Below are 19,065 nucleotides of genomic sequence, written 5' to 3' on the forward strand. Positions count from 1 at the left end.
AGGTCCCCAGGACCCCAGCTTCCTCTAAAGGGGCACCCAAGGTCCCCTCAGCCAGCCCCTTCCCTCAGATGTGCTCCCCCTCCCTGGGCCCAGGCCTGTCTCCATTTCAAGCATTGGGGTTGGACCACCCCACCCTCAAGTCTCCCCAAAACCAGCTTCTACATCCTCCTCCCCACAGGGGGCCAGTCCCCAGGGTCCCCCAACAGGCCCAACGCCAACTTCATTCTAAGGTCCGGTTCCCCGAGCCACAGTGAATCTGTAAACAGACCCCAGCCCCATTCCCCTACATGCAGTCCCTCACTCAAGGGTCCCAGCTTCCCTTGGCCTTGACCCTTAACCTTCCCGCATGGCTGCATCCACCAACTCTGGACCCCTAGCGCATGGCCATCAGCCCCCCAGCCTCTCAAAACTGGGCTTCTCCACAAGGGAGTGCTTCAGCCTGGGCTCCCCCACCATCACATTTCACCCCTGGCCTCAACTCTCAAGTTCCCCCGTTCTGCTCAAACTTGAACCTTGAGCCCTTAGGCCTAGGACCCCTAGACCCTCAGGTGAGAGTCCCTCAGGTCCCAGACCCTCCCAGACACCCTGTGCGTGACTCTTTGAGGCCCTGGCACCCCGGACACCCCCAGATACGCAAGGCATGGCACCCTCTGGCCCAGGACACCCCCAGACCCCCAGAGGGCAGCTCCCTCAGGTCCAGGACCCCCAGGGGGAAAGTTTCTCAAGCCCGAGACACCCCTAGATCCCCAGGGCACAGCTTCTTCTGGCCCAGGATCCCCAGACCGTTGGCGTGCAGCTCCTTCAGGCCTCGGACACTCCCAAACCTCCAAGACATGGCAACCTCAGGCCCTGGACACCCCCCAGATTCCAAGGCACGCCTCCCTCAGGTCCAAGAACCCCATTCCCCCAGGGAAAGAATTTCTCAGGCCTCAGACACTCCCAGACCACCAGAGCACAGCTTCCTTGAGCCCAGGACCCCAATACCTTTGGTGGACGGTTCCTTCAGGCCCCAGATACCCCCAAACCCCCATATCCCCAGAGCGCAGTTCCTTCAGGCCTAGGACACCCCCAGACTCCCAGGGTGCGGCCCCCTGAGTCCCAGAACTCCCATTCTCCAAGGGCGAGAGTCTCTCAGGCCCCAGACGTCCTCAGAACCCCTAGGCACGGACCCCTGAGGCCCAAGGGCCCCAGACCCCGGGGTGCGGCTCTTGCAGGCCTCGGACACCCCCAGGACGCGGCTCTCTGAGGTCCAGGACACCCAGACCCCGGGGTGTGGCTCCTGCAGGCCCCGGGCACCCCAAACCCCCAGAGCGGGTCTCCTGCAGGCTCCGGACACCCGCAGACCCCAAGGACGCGGTTCCGTGCAACTTTGAACCCCCCAGACGCCCGGGGTGCGGCTCCGGCAGGCCCCGGACACCCCCAGCCCCCCAGAGGGCGGATTCTGCAGGCCCTGGACACCCCCAGACCCCCAGGGCGCGGCTCCTGCAGGCCCCTGACACCCTCAGACTCTCAGGGCCCGGCTCCCTGCGGCCCAGGACCCCCCCCACACCCCTGGGACGCGGTTCCTGCAGGCCCCGGACACTCCCAGGCCCCCCAGATCCCCGACGCACGACTCCTTCAGGCGCCAGACGTCCGCCGTCCCCCGGTGCGCGCCTGCCCCCGGCCCGGGGCCCCCGCTGCCCCACCCCCCCCACCGGCCCCATCTCCCGCGCGACCTCACCCGGGCTGGCCAGTGCGGGTAGCCCTTCATCTTAGCGAACACCAAGTCCCCGGGCTTGAAGGCGTGTGGCATGCTGACGGCGGGAGGCCCAGACCGCGAGAAGCGGCGGCAGCGGCAGTAGCGGCTGCGGCGGCGGCGGCGGCGGCAGCGGGAGGCGAAGCCGGGGGCGGGAGCCGGACGCCGAGGGGGCGGGGGCGGCCGCCTGGGCAGCCGGCCGGCACGCGCTTATTGGGCTTTGCGCCACCGGAAGTTCAGCCCTCCGTCCGTCACGCGCCGACAAAGCCGTCGTTCAGGACCATGTGCGGGGGACAGAGAAGCGCGGCGACCAATTAGAACAAGGGTTGGAGCAGAATAGTTAACGGGATTGGATAACGGGCAGACCCAAGGGGCGTAACCTAGAGACCTAATGGGAGGTTATGGGAGGTGAAAGGGAAAATGTGGGAGGAGACAAACAGGGGCGCTAAAGGAGTAAAGGGGTGGAGCTTAAGGGAGAGAGGCGGGACATAAACTGCCACAAGAGAAGGGGATATCAGTGGGGCGGAACATTGGATACCTTAGATAAAGAAGGCCAATGAGTCAACGCAGGGGGCGGGTCATTGACAGCCTAACTCCCTCAGGAGAAGGGGCTTAAAGGAGATCTGCAAGCCGTTGGATACCACAAGAGAAGCGCCTCAAGGTAGGGAGCAGGCATTGGCCATTACAAGAGGCGGGACTTCAGCAGGGCATCGGCCATTGGCTATCGACAGAGGAGCGATACAACATGAAACAGAGATGGGCCATTGCCAGCTCGGGGGGCGGGGCTTAGAGGAAGGGGCTGGCCCCGGGGGAACTCTTAGGATAAACAGCCACAAAACGCACAGAATAGTTACTTCTTCACTTAGTAAAAATTTACTGAGTACCTACTATATGCCAGGGCCACAAAACACCTCACAGACATATTCAGTCATTGAAGAAAAATGTACTGAATACCGTGTGACCAAGTTACTTGTTACTTGATTGCCCTGGGCTTCAGTCTCTGCACCTGGAAAATGGGGCCCATAATGGTACTGATTTCAGTCTCTGCACCTGGAAAATGGGGCTCATAATGGTACTGATCCTTTAAGATCTGATAGGACTGTAAGGAGTCTGCACCAAACTAAGCCGGGCAATAGGAAATACCGGAAGTGTTAGAAGCTCTAACTCGGGCCAGGCGCGGTGGCTCACGCCTGTAATCCCAGCACTTTGGGAGGCCGAGGCGGGTGGATCACGAGGTCAAGAGATCGAGACCATCTTGGTCAACACGGCGAAACCCCGTCTCTACTAAAAATACAAAAAATTAGCTGGGCATGGTGGCGCGTGCCTGTAATCCCAGCTACTCAGGAGGCTGAGGCAGGAGAATTGCCTTAACCCAGGAGGCGGAGGTTGCAGTGAGCCGAGATCGCGCCATTGCACTCCAGCCTGGGTAACAAGAGCGAAACTCCGTCTCCAAAAAAAAAAAAGCTATTTGTTACACAGGCTGCAATGAAGATTAACCTTATATTGTTATCCTCAATCAAATCACTCACACACTAAAAGATAAATACTGTCTTCTATGACTCTACTCATAGGAGGTTCCTAGAGTGGTCAAATTCATAGACATGGAAAGTAGGAGAGGTTACCAGGAGTTGGTTACTTAATGAGGCAGAATTTACGTTTCACAAGATGAAACCGAATGATTGCTGTGATGGTGGCAAAACAATGTGAATATACTTGATGTCACTGAACTGTACACTTAAAAATGGTTAAGTGGCTGGGCACGGTGGCTCACACCTGTAATCCGAGCACATTGGGAGGCCGGGGCGGGTGGATCACAAGGTCAGAAGTTCGAGACTAGCCTGGCCAATATGGGAAAACCCCATCTCTACTAAAAATACAAAAAAAAAAAAAATTAGCCGGGCGTGGTGGCTCGTGCCTGTAATCCCAGCTACTCCGGAGGCTGAGGCAGGAGAATTACTTGAACCCAGGAGGTGGAGGTTGCAGTGAGCCGAGATCATGCCACTGCACTCCAACCCGTCGACAGAGTGAGACTCCCTTTCAAAAAAAAAAAAAAAGGTTAAGTCAGGTGCAGTGATTCATGCCTGTAGTCCCAGCTACTTGGAAGGCTGAGGCGGGAGGATGAGTTGAGCCTGGGAGTTCCAGGCTGCAGTGACCCGTGATTGTGCCTGTGAATGGCCACTGGAGTTGTGCTCCATTGTGGGCAACATAGGAAGACTGCATCTTTTATTTTTATTTTTATTTATTTATTTATTTTAAAGATGGGGTTTCACCATGATGGCCAGGCTGGTCTTGAAGTCTTGACCTCAGGTGATCCACCCACCTCGGCCTTCCAAAGTGCTAGGATTACAGGCGTGAGCCACCGTGCCTGGCCAAGACTGCATCTTTTTTTTTTTTTTTTTTTTTTTTTTGAGACAGAGGTTCGCTCTTGTTACCCAGGCTGGAGTGCAATGGCACGATCGAGGCTCACCGCAACCTCCGCCTCCCGGGTTCAAGCAATTCTCGCCTCAGCTTCCTGAGTAGCTGGGACTACAGGCGTGTGCCACCATGGCCAGCTAATTTTTTGTATTTTTAGTGGAGACAGGGTTTCACCATGTTGACCAGGATGGTCTCGATCTCTTGACCTCGTGATCCACCCACCTCGGCCTCCCAAAGTGCTGGGATTATAGGTGTGAGCCAACGCGCCCGGCCAAGACTGCATCTTTATAAAAAATTTTTTGGCTGGGCGCAGTTGCTCACGCCTGTAATCCCGGCACTTTGGGAGACCGAGGCGGGCAGATCAGGGGGTCAGGAGTTTGAGACCAGCCTGACCAACATGGCAAAACCCCATGCTTACTAAAAATACAAAAATTCACTGGGCGTGGTGGTGCGTGCCTGTAATTACAGCTACTCAGGAGGCTGAGGTAGGAGAATCTATTGAACCCGAGAGGCAGAGGTTACAGTGAGCTGAGATCACGCCAATGCACTGCAGCCTGGGCAACAGAGTGAGACTCCGTCTCAAAAGAAAGCAAATTTTCTTTTGGCCGGGCTCCGTGGCTCATGCCTGTAATCCCAGCACTTTGGGAGGTTGAGGTGGACAGATTATTGAGGTTAAGAGTTCGAGACCAGCCTGGCCAACATGGTGAAACCTCGTCTCTAATAAAAATACAAAAAAAAAAAAAAAAATAGGTGGGCATGGTAGCACGTGCCTGTAGTCCCAGCTACTTGGGGACGCTGAGGCAGGAGAATCTCTTGAACCCAAGAGGCAGAGGTTGCAGTGAGCCAAGATCATGCCACCGTACTCCAGCCTGGGCAACAGAGGAAGACTCCATAAAAAAAAAAAAAAAATATATATATATATATATATATATATATATATTTTTTTTTTTTTTGCCAGAGCACAGTGGCTCACGCCTGTCATTCCAGCACTTTAGAAGGCCAAGGGAGGCGAATCACCTGAGGTCAGGAGTTCAAGACTAGCCTGTCCAACATGATGAGACCCCATCTCTACTAAAAATACAAAAAATTAGCCGGGCACGGTGGAGCAGGCCTGTGATCCCAGCTATTCAGGAGGCTGAGGCAGAATTGCTTGAACCCAGGAAGCAGAGGTTGCAGTGAGCTGAGATAGCACTATTGCACTCCAGCCTGGGTGAGAGGAGCAAAAACGCCATATCAAAAAAAAGAATCCAGTTCTAACACCTTTACACTCAAAGGCTGGGCGAGGTGGCTTACACCTGTCATCCTGGGTTTCGCCATATTGGCTTTAGGAGGCTGAGGTGGTAAGATCACTTGAGATCTATACCAGCCTGGGCAACCTAGTGAGACCCCATCACTACAGTTTTTTTTTTTTTGAGGCGAGTCTTGCTCTGCTGCCAGGCTGAAGTACAGTAGCAGGATCTTGGCTCACTGCAACCACCTACTCCCCGTTTCAAGCAATTCTCATGACTCAGCCTTCTGAGTAGCTGGGATTACAGGCACCCACCACCACACCCCACTAAGTTTTGTATTTTTAATAGAGACAGGGTTTCATCATGTTGGCCAAGTTGATCTTGAACTCCTGATCTCAGGTGATCCACCTACTTTAGCATCCCAAAGTGCTGGGATTACAGGCATGAGCCACCACACCCAGCCCTTTTTTCTTTTCTTTTTTTTTTAGAGATGGCAGTCTCACTATGTTGTCAGGGCTGGTCCTGAAGTCCTGGACTCAATCCCCTTGCATCAGCCTCCCAAAGAGCTGGGATTAGAGCATGAGCCACCACAGCCAGCCAAAAAATATATATATATCATTATTTTTCGAGACAGAATTTTGCTCTGTTACAAGGCTGGAGTGCAGTGGCTCTATCTCGGCTCACTGCAACCTCTGCCTTCTGGGCTCAAGCAATTCTCCTGCCTCAGCCTCCCGAGTAGCTGGGATTACAGATGTATGCCACCACACCCAGCTAATTTTCTAATTTTATTTATTTATTTATTATTATTATTTTTTGAGACAGAGTTTCACTCTTGTTACCCAGGCTGGAGTGCAATCGCGTGATCCTGGCTCACCGCAACCTCCGCCTCCTGGGTTCAAGCAATTCTCCTGCCTCAGCTCCCGAGTAGCTGGAACTACAGGCACGCGCCACCATGCCCAGCTAATTTGTGTATTTTTTTAGTATAGACGGGGTTTCACCTTGTTGACCAGGATGGTCTCGATCTCTTGACCTCGTGATCCACCCGCCTTGGCCTCCCAAAGTGCTGGGATTATAGGCGTGAGCCACTGCACCCGGCCTAATTTTGTAATTTAGTAGAGACGGGGTTTCACCATCTTGAGCAGGATGGTCTTGATCTCTTGACCTCGTGATCCACCTGCCTTGGCCTCCCAAAGTGCTGGGATTATAGGCGTGAGCCACCGTGCCCGGCCTAATTTTGTAATTTTAGTAGAGACGGGGTTTCACCATCTTGGGCAGGATGGTCTTGATCTCTTGACCTCGTGATCCGCCCACCTCGGCCTCCCAAAGTGCTGGGATTATGGGCGTGAGCCAACACGCCAGGCCAAAAAGTGTATTTTTAAATATAACTACCTGCCAGGCATGGTGGCTCACATCTGTAATCCCAGCACTTTGAGAGGCCAAGGCAGGAGGATCATGAGGTCAGGAGATTGAGACCATCCTAGCTAACACGGTGAAACTCCATCTCTACTAAAAATACAAACATTTAACCAGGCATCATGGCATGGTGCCTGTAGTCCCAGCTACTCAGGTGCCTGAGGCAGAAGACTTGCTTGAACCCGGGAGGCGGAGGTTGCAGTGAGCCAAGATTGTGCCACCCCGCTCCAGCCTTGTTGACAGAGTGAGACACTATCTCGAAAAAAAAAAAAAAATAACTACCATACCATTATCACCACTAACAAAATTAAGAATAGCTCCTTTATATCATGTAATGCCCAGACATATTCACATTTCCCTGGTGGTCTCAAAAATGTCCTCTTACTGTTCCTGACACCTTTGGTGTTGCAAACTGCTCCTTCTATAATGCCATCTGCCCTAACACAGATTTCCTTTATTGATTATATTGCGTTTTCACCCAACCTCCCCGCAGACACTGATGAGTATGAGCCCTATGAGGTGAAGGAAGTTTGTCTGTTTCCTCATTGCAGGTACAGAGCTGACTCTGAAGAAACATTAAAGGAGAAAATCATTATGACATCTGCCTTTTACTGAAATATTTGTGTGTGTGTGTGTGTGTGTGTGTGTGTGTATGTGTGTGTGTGACGGAGTCTTGCTTTGTCACCAGGCTGGAGTGCAGTGCTGAGATCTCAGCTCACTACAACTTCCACCTCCCGGGTTCAAGTGATTCTCCTGCCTCAGCCTCCTGAGCAGCTGGGATTACTGGTGCCCATAGAGACGAGATTTCACCATGATGGCCTGGCTGGTCTGGAGACGGGATTTCACCATGATGGCCTGGCTGGTCTGGAGCTCCCGACCTCAGGTGATCCGCCAGCCTCGGCCTCCCAAAATGCTGGAATTACAGGCGTGAGCCATCGCGCCCGGCAACAATTTTAAATTTTTTTTTTTTTTTTTTTTTTTTTTTGAGACCGAGTTTCGCTCTTGTTACCCAGGCTGGAGTGCAATGGCGCGATCTTGGCTCACCGCAACCTCCGCCTCCTCGGTTCAGGCAATTCTCCTGCCTCAGCCTCCTGAGTAGCTGGGATTACAGGCACGCGCCACCATGCCCAGCTAATTTTTTGTATTTTTAGTAGAGACGGGGTTTCACAATGTTGACCGGGATGGTCTCGATCTCTTGACCTCGTGATCCACCCGCCTCGGCCTCCCAAAGTGCTGGGATTACAGGCGTGAGCCACCGCGCCCGGCTTAAATTTTTTTAAATAGAAAACATGGTTTTGCTATGTTGCCCAGGGTTGTCTCCAACTTCAGTCGAGCAATCCTCCCACCTGATTCTCCGAAAGTGCTGGGATTGCAGGCGTGAGCCACCACGCCCAGCTTAGGTTGAGCAGCGAACAGAACAGGGCCCAGTACTTTCTCTGCGAGGTTCAGTCGGCCTATCCTTCTCCCATCAACGTTTGTCACCGTTTGGGGAGTGCCACGGAAGGCGCCAGGCAAGGCACTGTCGCCAATCTAGAAGCGAGCTCGTCGCCCTGGCAACGGAGTCCGGAAGAACCACAGAGACGCGGCTACAGCGTACAGAACGGCCGCCCCGGGTCCGCGAGGCACCGAGCGGTAGAGCTGCACTCCGGGCTGATTATCACGTGGCCGATGTCGGAAAGGCGGGACTTCCGGCGGCCCGGTATTTTTTTTCCGGTGGTTTGTCCTGGGCGGCCCCTCCCCGACTGGGCCCCGTGCCCCCCGCCCCTGCGGCCCCCCGCCGCCGGGCCAGCCGCCACCATGAAGAAATTCTTTCAGGAGTTCAAGGCCGACATCAAATTCAAGAGCGCCGGACCCGGTCAGAAGCTCACAGACTCCGTGGGGTGCGTGAGGATCGCTGGGGCTTGAGGCCCTGAGGGGCGGGGACGGCCGGGGCGAAAGGTCTGGGGCCTCGAGGTGCGCGGGAGATCGGAGGGCGAGGGGCTGGGAGCGGCGGCGGCGAATGAGGGAAAGGGGAGAGGTGCCGGGGGCGGGGCAAGTGGGGCCTAGGGTGGGCGTCAGGGGGAGGGGAGAGAGATCTGGGGGCGGGGCAGGAGGGCGTGTGGGAGGGACCCGGGGGCGGGTCGGGAGAGGCGCGGGGAGGGGAACTTGCGCAGGGGGCGGTGCAAGGGGCCGGGAGGGTAGGTCTCGGTGGCCGGGCCTCGGAGACTGTGGCGGGGTCTAGGGCGACGGGGCTGCAGCAAGTTGGGAGTCAGTGTAACGACCCTGGGGGGAAAAAGGGATGATGAGTCCGGAGGCGGGTGGTGAGGGAGCGGTCTGGGGACCCGGCTGGTTCTGAAGCGGCCCGGATGATTTGGGGGAATCTGGGTGACCAGGGATGGGAGCTGAGCTTGGAGGAGGACACACAACTGTGGGATGGGGTGGTGGAGAGTAATTTTGAGGCATCCATGGGAAGAGGGGATGTGGGCTTGGGATCTGGAGCACGTGGGAAGTTAAGGAGAGACTAGGAAGTCTGGAAGGCCAGGGAAATGGTGGTGGGCAGAGTCGTCAGTGACCTGGGAGGTCCCTGCGAATTGGAAGGGCAGGGCTGAGGAGGTGTGCGGGGAGAGCGAAGGTGAGGGACTCCGACACATGGTGGTGGGAGGGGAGGGAAAGGAGGTAGCTGCTGCCAGGCCTACTTCTGGATTGTCTAGGGAAGACTTGGAGAGAAGGGCCTGGGCAGGGCTAAGCCAGCTGGGAGGGCGCATGTAAGGTCGGGGAAGAGGTGGAGCCGGAGACGGTGTGAGGCTGAGGGCTGCTGGGTTGAGAATAGGGAACCTGGAGAGCTGGGGCCGCTGCAGGGAGCTGGCTGGCCAGGGAGTGGTGGGGACCGATGGATAGTGAAGGGGAAGGAGGTCAGCCAGGCTGCCAGGGCAGGGGTCTATAAGCAATAATGGAAGGGATTGTGAAGAGGTGGGGGCTGGGAAGGGGTAGGAGGAGATGCAGGGAGGTGGCAGGAAGTGCGGGTCAGGGAATCACGGGCAGTGGGGTGGTGATGGAGGGAGGGCCATAGTGAGGACGTCAGGATTCCTGGGGGAGAGGCTGAGCAGGAAAGCAAAGGAGGGAGAGGGGTCAGGGACAGAGGGGTCAGGGAGAGAGGTGGGCAAATGCGGGGAGCCCTTCATTGATTCAACCAACAGTGGGTGGACGGGGTACTGGAGCCACTGGGACTGGACGTGACAGGAAGGATCCAGGGTGTGGGGGCGATGGCTGGATCGGCCCAGAGCCTAGGCATAGTGGGGAAGATTGGAGGGGAGGGGCGGGAAGGGAAGGGAAGGAAAGGCATGCAGAGGTCCCTTTTGGAGTGATACTGTATATCCAAGGTGTGTGGGGCGGGTGGGCACCAAGTCCTGTTTTGGGCTGCAGTAGCGGACAGGACAAGGCCGCTGCTTTCCCAGGGCTCACCACCTAGTAGGAGCCGATGGACAAATAAACCAACATGCCTGGGATGAGAGCTCAGGTAGTGCCCGGGGCCTCAAAATAGGGTGAGCAGGGACCGCCAGGTGGTCCAGGAAGGCCTCTGCCAGGACAGCGAGACTTCAGCCATGAGGAAATCAGCCCCCTCCTTCTCTCCCTGCGGTAGCCCTAGCCCTTTCCAGACCCCCTGTCCTCCTCCCACCCCCCAGGAGAACATTCTGGGCAGGAGGTGCAGACAGTGCAGGTCCGCACAACGGGGAGCAGCTGGGGTGTGGGAAGACCGGCAGGGAGCCCAGGGGAGATGGGGCCAGGCCAGGAAGGGCTCTTTGGGCCAAGGGAGGCTTTAGGATTTTGCAGTGGGAGGATGTAGTGCAATGGAGTGGCGCTGACGTTCCCTGAATGAGGTTCCAGAAGGGTCCCTGTGACTGCCCAGGGGAGCAGGGCCCACAACTGGTTGGGGTGAGGTACCCTGGGAAATGCTGTTTTGTTGGAAAGACCTAGATATGGGATGGGGCCAGGGCAGGTCTTCATGAGTCATCTCCTCTTCCACCCAATATGCTCAGCTGTGGGAGGACTGGATAGGCAGGGGTGGGCACGAAGCAGGTTCCAGAAGCCTCCAGATGAGGAGGGAGGGCTTCCCGGGAATCTGAGCAGAGCCAGAGGAGTATAGGGCTTGAACTGAGAGCCTGGTCTCCCAGAAGTTTTTATAGATCTATAGCATGGAAAGCGACAGCTCCTGAATTCACAGGAGGGACCTGAGAGGAGAAGGGCAAGACAGACACATCTGAGCAGGCTGGGAGAAAGGGCTGCTCTGCCAGGTCACTGTGCTAAGTGGATTATGGAATCCTCTTTGGCGTAGGGCTCCACAGGGCAGGGCCATGATTACCTGAGCTCTTTGTACTTGCGCAGCCCTGAGCCTGGCGTGGAGTCATGTGGCCAGGGCGAGCCTGGTTCTGTTGTCAGCTGACCCCAGGGTCTTGCCACAAGGGTGGCGTGGCATGGGGTACATCACCTGGACTTCTCAACCCTCTTGGGTTTGGGAACAGGGGATGATGAGGCCTCCCTGACAGCTTGTTAGGAGGAGGAATCAACCAACCCATCCGACCAGCTCACAGCAGGGGCACTGCACACAGTAGGTGCTCAGCAAACAAAGCTGTGAACTGAGGGTGGGGACTCTTACGGCAGGGAGGGAGGATGTGATAGCTCTTGAGTCTCCTCAATTCCTGAGGATATGCGCTGCGTGCAGTGGCTCATGCCTGTAATCCCAGCAGTTTGGGAGGCCACAGTGGGAGGATCATTTGAGACCAACAGTTCGAGACTAGCCTGAGCTACATAGTCTCAATAGATTAGCCAGACTCATGCCTGTAATCCCAGCACTTTGGAAGGCTGAGGTGGGTGGATCACCTGAGGTCGGGAGTTTGAAACCAGCCTGACCAAGATGGAGAAACTCCATCTCTGTTAAAAATACAAAATTAGGCCGGGTATGGTGGCTCACGCCTGTAATCTCAGCACTTTGGGAAGCTGAGGTGGTGGATCATGAGGTCAGGAGTTCAAGACCAGGCTGGCCAATATGGTGAAACCCCATCTTTACTAGAAATCCAAAAATTAGCCAGGTGTGGTGGCGGGTGCCTGTAGTCCCAGCTACTTGGGAGGCTGAGGCAGGGAATTGCTTGAACCTGGGAGGCATAGGTTGCAGTGAGCCGAGATCACAGCATTGCACTCCAGCCTGGGCGACAGAGTGAGACTGTGTCTCAAAAAATAAATAAATAAAAATAAATATAAAATTAGCCAGGCATGGTGGTCCATACCTGTAATCCCGGCTACTTGGGAAGCTGAGGCAGGAGAATCGCTTGAACCCGGGAGGCGGAGGTTGCAGTGAGCTGAGATCGCGCCATTGCACTCCAGCCTGGGCAACAAGACCAAAACTCCGTCCCAAAAGAAGAAAAATTAGCCAGGATACACTCACTCTCCCTTGGTCTGTCCCTAGGGAAAAGGCCCTCAAAGAGAAACCCACCCAGCCAGCCCCCAGGCAGCCCCGCCAGGGACCCACCAATGAGGCACAGATGGCGGCCGCTGCCGCCCTGGCCCGGCTGGAGCAGAAGCAGTCCCGGCCCTCAGGCCCCACGTCACAGGACACTATCCGAAACCAGGGTGAGCTGCGGCCCTCCTCAGGCCCAGGTGGACGCTGTTTGTGGGTCCCAGCCCTGGTGCAGAAGACACATCAGCAACTGTGGGGTTGTGAGGGTCACCCTTGGGAGTGGCCCCCCGAGGGCAGGTGAAGGGTGGCTTCCGGGGCGCAAGGACCAGAGACTTGCAGCAGAAACAAGGGCTGCCCAGGCAGTGGGTGCTCGCTCAGGCCGAGGGGTGGGTGCAGACCAAGCCCCGCAGGGGCCCGGGACAGGTATGCTTGGCTCACAGGCCACCCCAGGAGTGAGGGGGCTTGGGCCAGGGGAGAGGCCTGCACACCATCCCATTCTTGCCTCTCCCGCCTCGGCTTGCCTTCCAGTGAGAAAGGAACTTCAAGCTGAAGCCACCGTCAGCGGGAGTCCTGAGACCCCAGGGACCAACATGGTAAGAACAGCCACTGGTGTCAGTGTCCCATGCCCAGGGGTGGGGACAGCTTGACTCTGTCACACGGGAGATGTGGCTTCTGCCCTTGGGGCTCTGGGACAGTTGGGAAACCTCGCCTTCATAGGCGGAGGTGGGTTGTGGTGGAACACGGTGCTGTGCGGGACCTTCAGGGCTTGGCAGCCGGCCTCCAAGGCTTCCCAGCTCAGGCCTGGAGAAGTGGACCTCGTGTGCAGTAGCCCAGCGGTCCCTCCCGTTAACCTCTTAAGGGTGCATCCAGTTACAGTTCCCACTTTTCAGAAAGAGAACGGGGTTGAGAGAGGTGAAAGCAGCTGTCCTCTCTCCTACACCTCAGAACCAGCAAAGGCAGGACCAGAACCAGTCTGTGACTTCAGAGGCCATACCCTAGTGCTGCCCTCTCCTGCCTGCCTTGGAGGTCAAGGGGCTGTGTGGAGATGGGTGTAATCAGGAAGGCCTGCCTGTAGGAGGTAGGCCTTGAGAGCTCCGCTGAAAGGAGTTCTAAGCAGCTTGACCTTCAAGGATTCAGTGAATTTTAGCCCGGCAAGGACCTTAAAGATGGCCTAGAAATGGAGGCTCAGAAGCCAGGCCTCGTCTAGGGCGCTGTGCCCATGGACTCCCACACAGAGCCCCTTCCTCACCAGCTTGGGGACAGGACCAGCAGGAGCCCAGCTGCCATCTGTTAAGTGCTTCTGTATGTAAGAAGCTGCTCTGTGCTGTGTGTTCCTTCCTTTGTTTAGTTCTGAACAGACCCCACGGGGACATTTGACATACCAGGGGACAGACTCAGGGATTCACTCACTTGGCCAGGGTGTCTCCCATGGCCTCCAAGTGGAAGGTACAGCGTGGGGAGTAGAGACGTCTGGCTCTATGGCCCACACTCAGAACTGTGGTGCTCTGTGGGGGTCGGGGTGGCCTCTGTCCACAGTCCAGACGCGGACACTTTTACCGCCCCAGGTATCTCAGCCCAGAGAGGAAGGCTCTGCCCACCTGGCCGTGCCTGGTGTCTACTTCACCTGTCCGCTCACCGGGGCCACCCTGAGGAAGGACCAGCGGGACGCCTGCATCAAGGAGGCCATTCTCTCAGTGAGTGGTGCGCGCTCCTGTAGTCCCAGCTACTCGGGAGTCTGAGGCAGGAGACTCACTTGAACCCATGAGGCAGAGGTTGCAGTGAGCTGAGATCACGTCACTGCACTCCAGCCTGGTGACAGTGAGACTCCGTCTCAAAAAAACAGCAAGCCAGAATGTGAGGCACAGTTCTGGGAGGTCCCACTGGCTGCTGAGTCCCCTGGATCTAGCCTCAAGAAGGCGGAAGGGCAGCCTTGAGTTCTACTCCATCCTGCCAGTGTCGCCTCTGCCCTAGGGTTCGGGCAGGACCAGGGTCTTCAAAGGTCTCTTCCTTTCTGTGATGAGTGCACAGCTGGGGCTGCTCCACGCCGCTGCTCTGCCTTCCTTAAATACCTTCACCCGGGCAGCCGAGGGCCATGTGGTCCGGGCTCTCTGAGCTGCTTTCCCTGCTTCCCTCCTCCCAGCGCTTCTCCACCGACCCAGTGGCCGCCTCCATCATGAAGATCCACACGTTCAACAAAGACCGGGACCGGGTGAAGCTGGGCGTGGACACCATCGCCAAGTGAGCACACGGCCCCTTTCCCCTTCCTGGCCCTCCAGCTCGCCACAGTCCCCCTCCCACTGGGGCTGTCACCCACTCTGGCCCCCTTGTGACCTGCTGAGGTGGGCCGGGAAGGAACACAGGCCCAGAGTGAGGCAGCTGTACCCAGAGCCTTCAGGGAAAGGGCTGGTCGTCTTTGGGCCTCAGTTTACCCATGTGCAAAATGAAGGTGTTTAAGGAATCAGGGGTTCCCCACACTGGCTTCCGTGGATCACATGGGGAGTGTGTAGAGGATGCAGGGTCCCACTCTGCTCTCAGCATCCAGTCAGGCCTGCAAATCCATGCTGCCCGCTGGCCCCGAGGGAGCACCCCACAGGTGCCCCACTGCTGACGCTGTGGTTCCCCAGCTCTGGCTCTCCGCTCCAACAGCTCTGTGGCTCCCCCACCACTGTGGTTAACTGGTGTCCTCCTGGGTTGGTGGGACAGTGAGGGGTTCCTTGGGGCTCTTGCTGGCACTAGGGGTGGCCTCCATGGGGTGTCCAAGGTATGCCTCCCACCCCGGAGATGGCCTCCCTCTCTGGGGTCACTTGGCCACTTCTTCCCTCTGACTAGAGGCCGAGTGTGGTTGAGCTGTTCCCTGGGGCCTGGCAGGCAGGCTGGGCCGTGCCCTGCTAACCCCTCCACCTACCCCAGGTACCTGGACAACATCCACCTGCACCCCGAGGAGGAGAAGTACCGGAAGATCAAGCTGCAGAACAAAGTGTTCCAGGTGGGTGTGCTTCCTGCTCGCCAGGCCCAGGCTGGGGGTGGGGGGACCAGCCTGCAGGAGCCGGTGGTGGCCCACACTGAGCAGTCATCTCCCTGGAGGAGCCAGCGAGAGTCGAGCCACCAGTAGTGAAGGGTTTGGCCAGTAGAGGGTAGCAGGACAGGGCAGGGAGCAAGGGTTTGAAGCACCAGTCACCCCAAATCAACAAATTCTGCCTCTGCTCGCCCGTGTCCTTTTTCCTCTTCTTCAGTTGGGCTTGTTTGGGAACATGGCAGCCCTGGGGAGGCTTTTCACGCAAACACAGGTGTGTGGCTCTTCTGGGTAAGCGGCAGGGTCTGGCAGCCATGGCCTGTGTTAGCCTCGCGTCAGGCCCGCGCAGTATCTGGCTCCTCAGCCTCGCTCTTTGTGCATGGTTGTGACTTTCCCTCTGTGTGGAGCTGATGGAAACTCCACAGCCTCCACCTTAGAAAAGCAGGTTCACAGCAGCACTGAAACAGCCATCCAGGAGTCAGCAGCTGCCCCCAATAGCGAGAGCCGGGCCCCTGGATGGGGTGGGGAGTGGCCGGGCCATGGAGGAAGCAAGGGGACCCCAGTGACCCCCATCTCCACCCCCAGGAGCGCATTAACTGCCTAGAAGGGACCCACGAGTTTTTTGAGGCCATTGGGTTCCAGAAGGTGATGCTTCCCATCCCAGATCAGGGTAAGTGGACAGGGCCTGGCTGAGTGGGAATGAGGGCAAGGGGCTTCGGGGCAGGAGGGCCCGGCTTGGGGTCTTCCTGCTGCACAGAGTGACACCCGTGTCCTGCCACACCATAGAGGACCCCGAGGAGTTTTATGTGCTGAGCGAGGCCACCCTGGCCCAGCCCCAGAGCCTGGAGAGGCACAAGGAGCAGCTGCTGGCCGCAGAGCCCGTGCGTGCCAGGCTGGACCGGCAGCGCCGGGTCTTCCAGCCCTCGCCCCTGGCCTCACAGTTCGACTTGCCTGGGGACTTCTTCAACCTCACGGCCGAGGAGATCAAGCGGGAGCAGAGGCTCAGGTGGGCCTGGTGTCTGCCAGGTGGGGTGAGGCGGGGCGGGAGAACCCGGGCCAGCCAGCCTGACCTGGCCTGTATGTGCAGGTCTGATGCGGTGGAGCGGCTGAGCGTGCTGCGGACCAAGGCCATGCGGGAGAAGGAGGAGCAGCGGGGACTGCGGAAGTACACCTACACGCTGCTGCGCGTGCGCCTCCCCGATGGCTGCCTCCTGCAGGGTGGGCACCGGTGATGCCCGGGGAGGGCGGCTCGGGTCGGCAGGGGTCCCTGGGCCTGAGCCGCTCTCACTCTCCTGATCCCCAGGGACCTTCTACGCCCGGGAGCGGCTGGAGGCAGTGTACGGGTTCGTCCGGGAGGCCCTGCAGCACGACTGGCTGCCTTTTGAGCTGCTGGCCTCGGGAGGGCAGAAGCTGTTAGAGGACGAGAACCCGGCCTTGAACGAGTGCGGGCTGGTGAGTGTCGGCCCGCAGGAGCGCTGCTGACCCGATGCCTCTGCGGGTTCTCCTGGAACCGGCACAGACCCCCCCTAGGAGGGAAGCTCCTTGTCCTCAGAGCAGAGGACCTGGGCAGGTCCCTGGGTTTGAACACTTTCCCACTTACTGGCAGCATGGCCTTGAGCAAGTCCATAACTACTTCATGCCTCAGTTTCCCACCTGTAAAATGGGAGCGGTGATGCATGTTAGCTGGTGCAATAGGTTTAGGTCCTGGGAGTCCCCTGAGGGAGAGGGCAGGAAGCCTGGGTGCGAGCCACAGCCCCCACCGGCTGAGGCGTCCCTGAGCCCAGGTTGCCTGCTGAGGTCCTTGCTGCGGGAAGGGCCGACTGTGCTTGGCTCTGTCCTTCCACCATGCTGCCACACAGACAGTGACGGCCTGCCCCCACTGCAGGTGCCCTCTGCCCTCCTGACCTTCTCATGGGACGTGGCCGTGCTGGAGGACATCAAGGCCGCCGGGGCCGAGCCGGACTCCATCCTGAAACCTGAGCTCCTGTCAGCTATCGAGAAGCTCTCGTGAAATAAAAGCAGGGTTGGCCTCAGCCCTGTGGGTCTGTCTCATGCTCTCCCTGTCCCTGTCCCTACCGCCCCAGAGCCTCCAAGCCACCTCTGGAAAGACTTGCTCTTCCCCATGGGCAAAGGAAAGGTGTCGGCCGGCTGTGGAGCCATGGAACTGGGCCCCGTGGCAGAGTCCCCAGCCCCCAAGGGAGAGGCCTGGGGACACCACCAAATTGAAGCCCTCCCTAGCTGCGGTAACTGTCATGAAGCCCCTGGGCAGACATACAAGCCTCTCCCTGGAGATGGTCCTGTTCCCGTGTGCCGTGGGTGGCAGCAGCTGCACCCGACGCTGGGGCTGGTCTGTGGATGCGGGTGACAACAGCAGGAGGGGACACTGGCCTTCCAGCACAGATCTGCAGTTACTAAATTATGAACCCAAATAAACAGGATGTTTGAATATGGTTTCCTGGTGCTCTGTTCAAACCATGGGAAACAGGCCAGGTTCAGCTGCTGTGGAGTGGACAACACATGGGGGCTGGGCGTGGCTCCCTCCCAAGGCAGCACCAGGCAGACACCTGCTCTCCGGCCAGTGCCTGGCCACAAGTGCCTGCTGAGCCTCCCCTGCCTGGGGAGGAAGTTCTGTGGGTTAGCGGAGGCTGTGCTGTGCCCACAAAGGCCCAGTCCCTGCGGGCCTCCCCCAGCCTCGGAGGTGAGTGCTGTCATAGGCCTGGCTTCACTGTGGCTAGTGGGACAAAGTGTCCTGAAGACAGTCATCTCCTATTCCTGGAATCTGTAGATGTGTGACTTCATCTGGCAAGAGGGTTGGCGGGTATGATGAATGATCTTGAGCTGGGAGATGGTCCTGGGTGGTCTAGGGCCCAGTGTCCCCACACAGTCCTCACGAGAGGTGGTGGAAGGGTGAGTCAGAGAGAGACTTGAAAGAGGCTGCGCCGTGGCTGTGAAGGTGGAGGAAGGGCCCCCCAGCTGAGGGATGCGGTGCTTCTGGGCGCTGGGAAAGCTTCCAGGAGGGCCCGGCCCCGCCCACAGCTTGACGTTAGCCTGGCAAGGCGTGCGTGCGTTCTGACCCCAGAGCTGTGAGATGGTGAGTTGCTTTAAGTCACCAGGTTTGTGGTTCAGCAGCCCCAGGGGACACAGGGACTGCCCTGCAGTGTGGAAGGCATGCGTGCCCGGCTCCACTGCTGACTTGATGCAGGTCTGCACCAGGGGGAGGTGGCCAGGGCCTCTGCTCATGCCCCTGACTTTGCATTGGTCCCTCCCTCACCCCTAGCTGGCCCAGTGCTGTGGGTCCCCCCGAGGGTCCCCTGACAGGGCTCAGGTCTCTGGTCCTCGGACAGCTGTCAGCCAAGTGATGGACAGACATGCAGCCTCAAGTCCCCAGTGTGACTGCAGTATTCTGCTCTCACAGAGAGCTTGAGGGGAGCCCCCAGCATGCCTTTCTGTCACAACTTGGGCCACCAGCAGCTGCATGCTTTCCTGTTGCTCCGACCTGTGGCCTGCCTGGGCAGGCATCTGGTATCTTATTTGTTGCCCTGGCTAAGGAACCGGCACCACCCCAGCTGGTATAGGCACCCGGCTCGTTGAGAACAGAGGCTGTCACTCCAGTCCTGTGTCCCCTGCTGGCCCCAGAATGCAACTCCAGGTTGTCAGGAGCACCTGTAAAGCTAGTCAAAGGTATGCACTGGGGGAGTCTCTGCTTCATGCACAGCCGAACCCTGCTTCCTAGGAGGAAGGCTTGGCCTGGGCACCCCCTGCCATCCCTGACCAGGTGGATGGAGGTAGCCAACACCTTCCCCACACGGGGTTCCCTTAACAGAAGCTT

The 19,065-nt window shown here is 57.8% G+C and overlaps 2 protein-coding genes across 5 annotated transcripts in view; one reads left to right on the forward strand and one right to left on the reverse strand.

Annotated features, from left to right (window-relative positions):
- The window catches only part of HDGFL2 (HDGF like 2), a 29,036-nt gene extending 27,190 nt beyond the window's left edge, over positions 1-1,846 (reverse strand). For both annotated transcript variants that reach the window (XM_064382061.1, XM_064382060.1), the window contains exon 1: positions 1,721-1,846. In XM_064382061.1, the coding sequence (XP_064238131.1) occupies positions 1,721-1,792 (72 nt within the window). In that variant the 5' untranslated portion in view covers positions 1,793-1,846. The remainder of the gene's footprint in view (positions 1-1,720) is intronic.
- A 6,724-nt stretch (positions 1,847-8,570) lies between these two features.
- Positions 8,571-17,682, forward strand: UBXN6 (UBX domain protein 6). 3 transcript variants are annotated; one of them, XM_064382062.1, is made up of 11 exons: positions 8,571-8,672; positions 12,233-12,396; positions 12,752-12,816; positions 13,789-13,917; positions 14,364-14,461; positions 15,134-15,209; positions 15,822-15,906; positions 16,023-16,242; positions 16,324-16,454; positions 16,540-16,688; positions 17,122-17,682. In XM_064382062.1, the coding sequence occupies exons 1-11, from the start codon at positions 8,590-8,592 to the stop codon at positions 17,245-17,247; spliced, it is 1,326 nt and encodes a 441-aa protein (XP_064238132.1). In that variant the 5' UTR covers positions 8,571-8,589; the 3' UTR covers positions 17,248-17,682. The 3 variants fall into 3 exon arrangements, with proteins under 3 accessions (XP_064238132.1, XP_012291833.2, XP_012291834.2); XM_012436410.3 differs by lacking the exon at positions 8,571-8,672 and adding an exon at positions 9,094-9,403; XM_012436411.3 differs by lacking the exon at positions 8,571-8,672 and adding an exon at positions 10,091-11,377.
- The last annotated feature ends 1,383 nt before the right edge of the window (positions 17,683-19,065 follow it).

Source organism: Aotus nancymaae, unplaced genomic scaffold (assembly GCF_030222135.1).
Source record: "Aotus nancymaae isolate 86718 unplaced genomic scaffold, 86718_ANA_hifiasm-v0.15.2.pri h1tg000028l, whole genome shotgun sequence".
Taxonomy (NCBI): Eukaryota; Metazoa; Chordata; class Mammalia; order Primates; family Aotidae; genus Aotus; species Aotus nancymaae.

What these genes read in the sequence shown, in the direction of transcription:
- UBXN6 (XM_064382062.1), top strand. Translation starts at nt 8,590, where the DNA reads ATGAAGAAATTCTTTCAGGAGTTCAAGGCCGACATCAAATTCAAGAGC. An exon ending in GGACACTATCCGAAACCAGG is followed by an intron (nt 12,397 to 12,751) that starts GTGAGCTGCGGC and finishes CTTGCCTTCCAG; the next exon opens with TGAGAAAGGAACTTCAAGCT. An exon ending in GCTTCCCATCCCAGATCAGG is followed by an intron (nt 15,907 to 16,022) that starts GTAAGTGGACAG and finishes GCCACACCATAG; the next exon opens with AGGACCCCGAGGAGTTTTAT.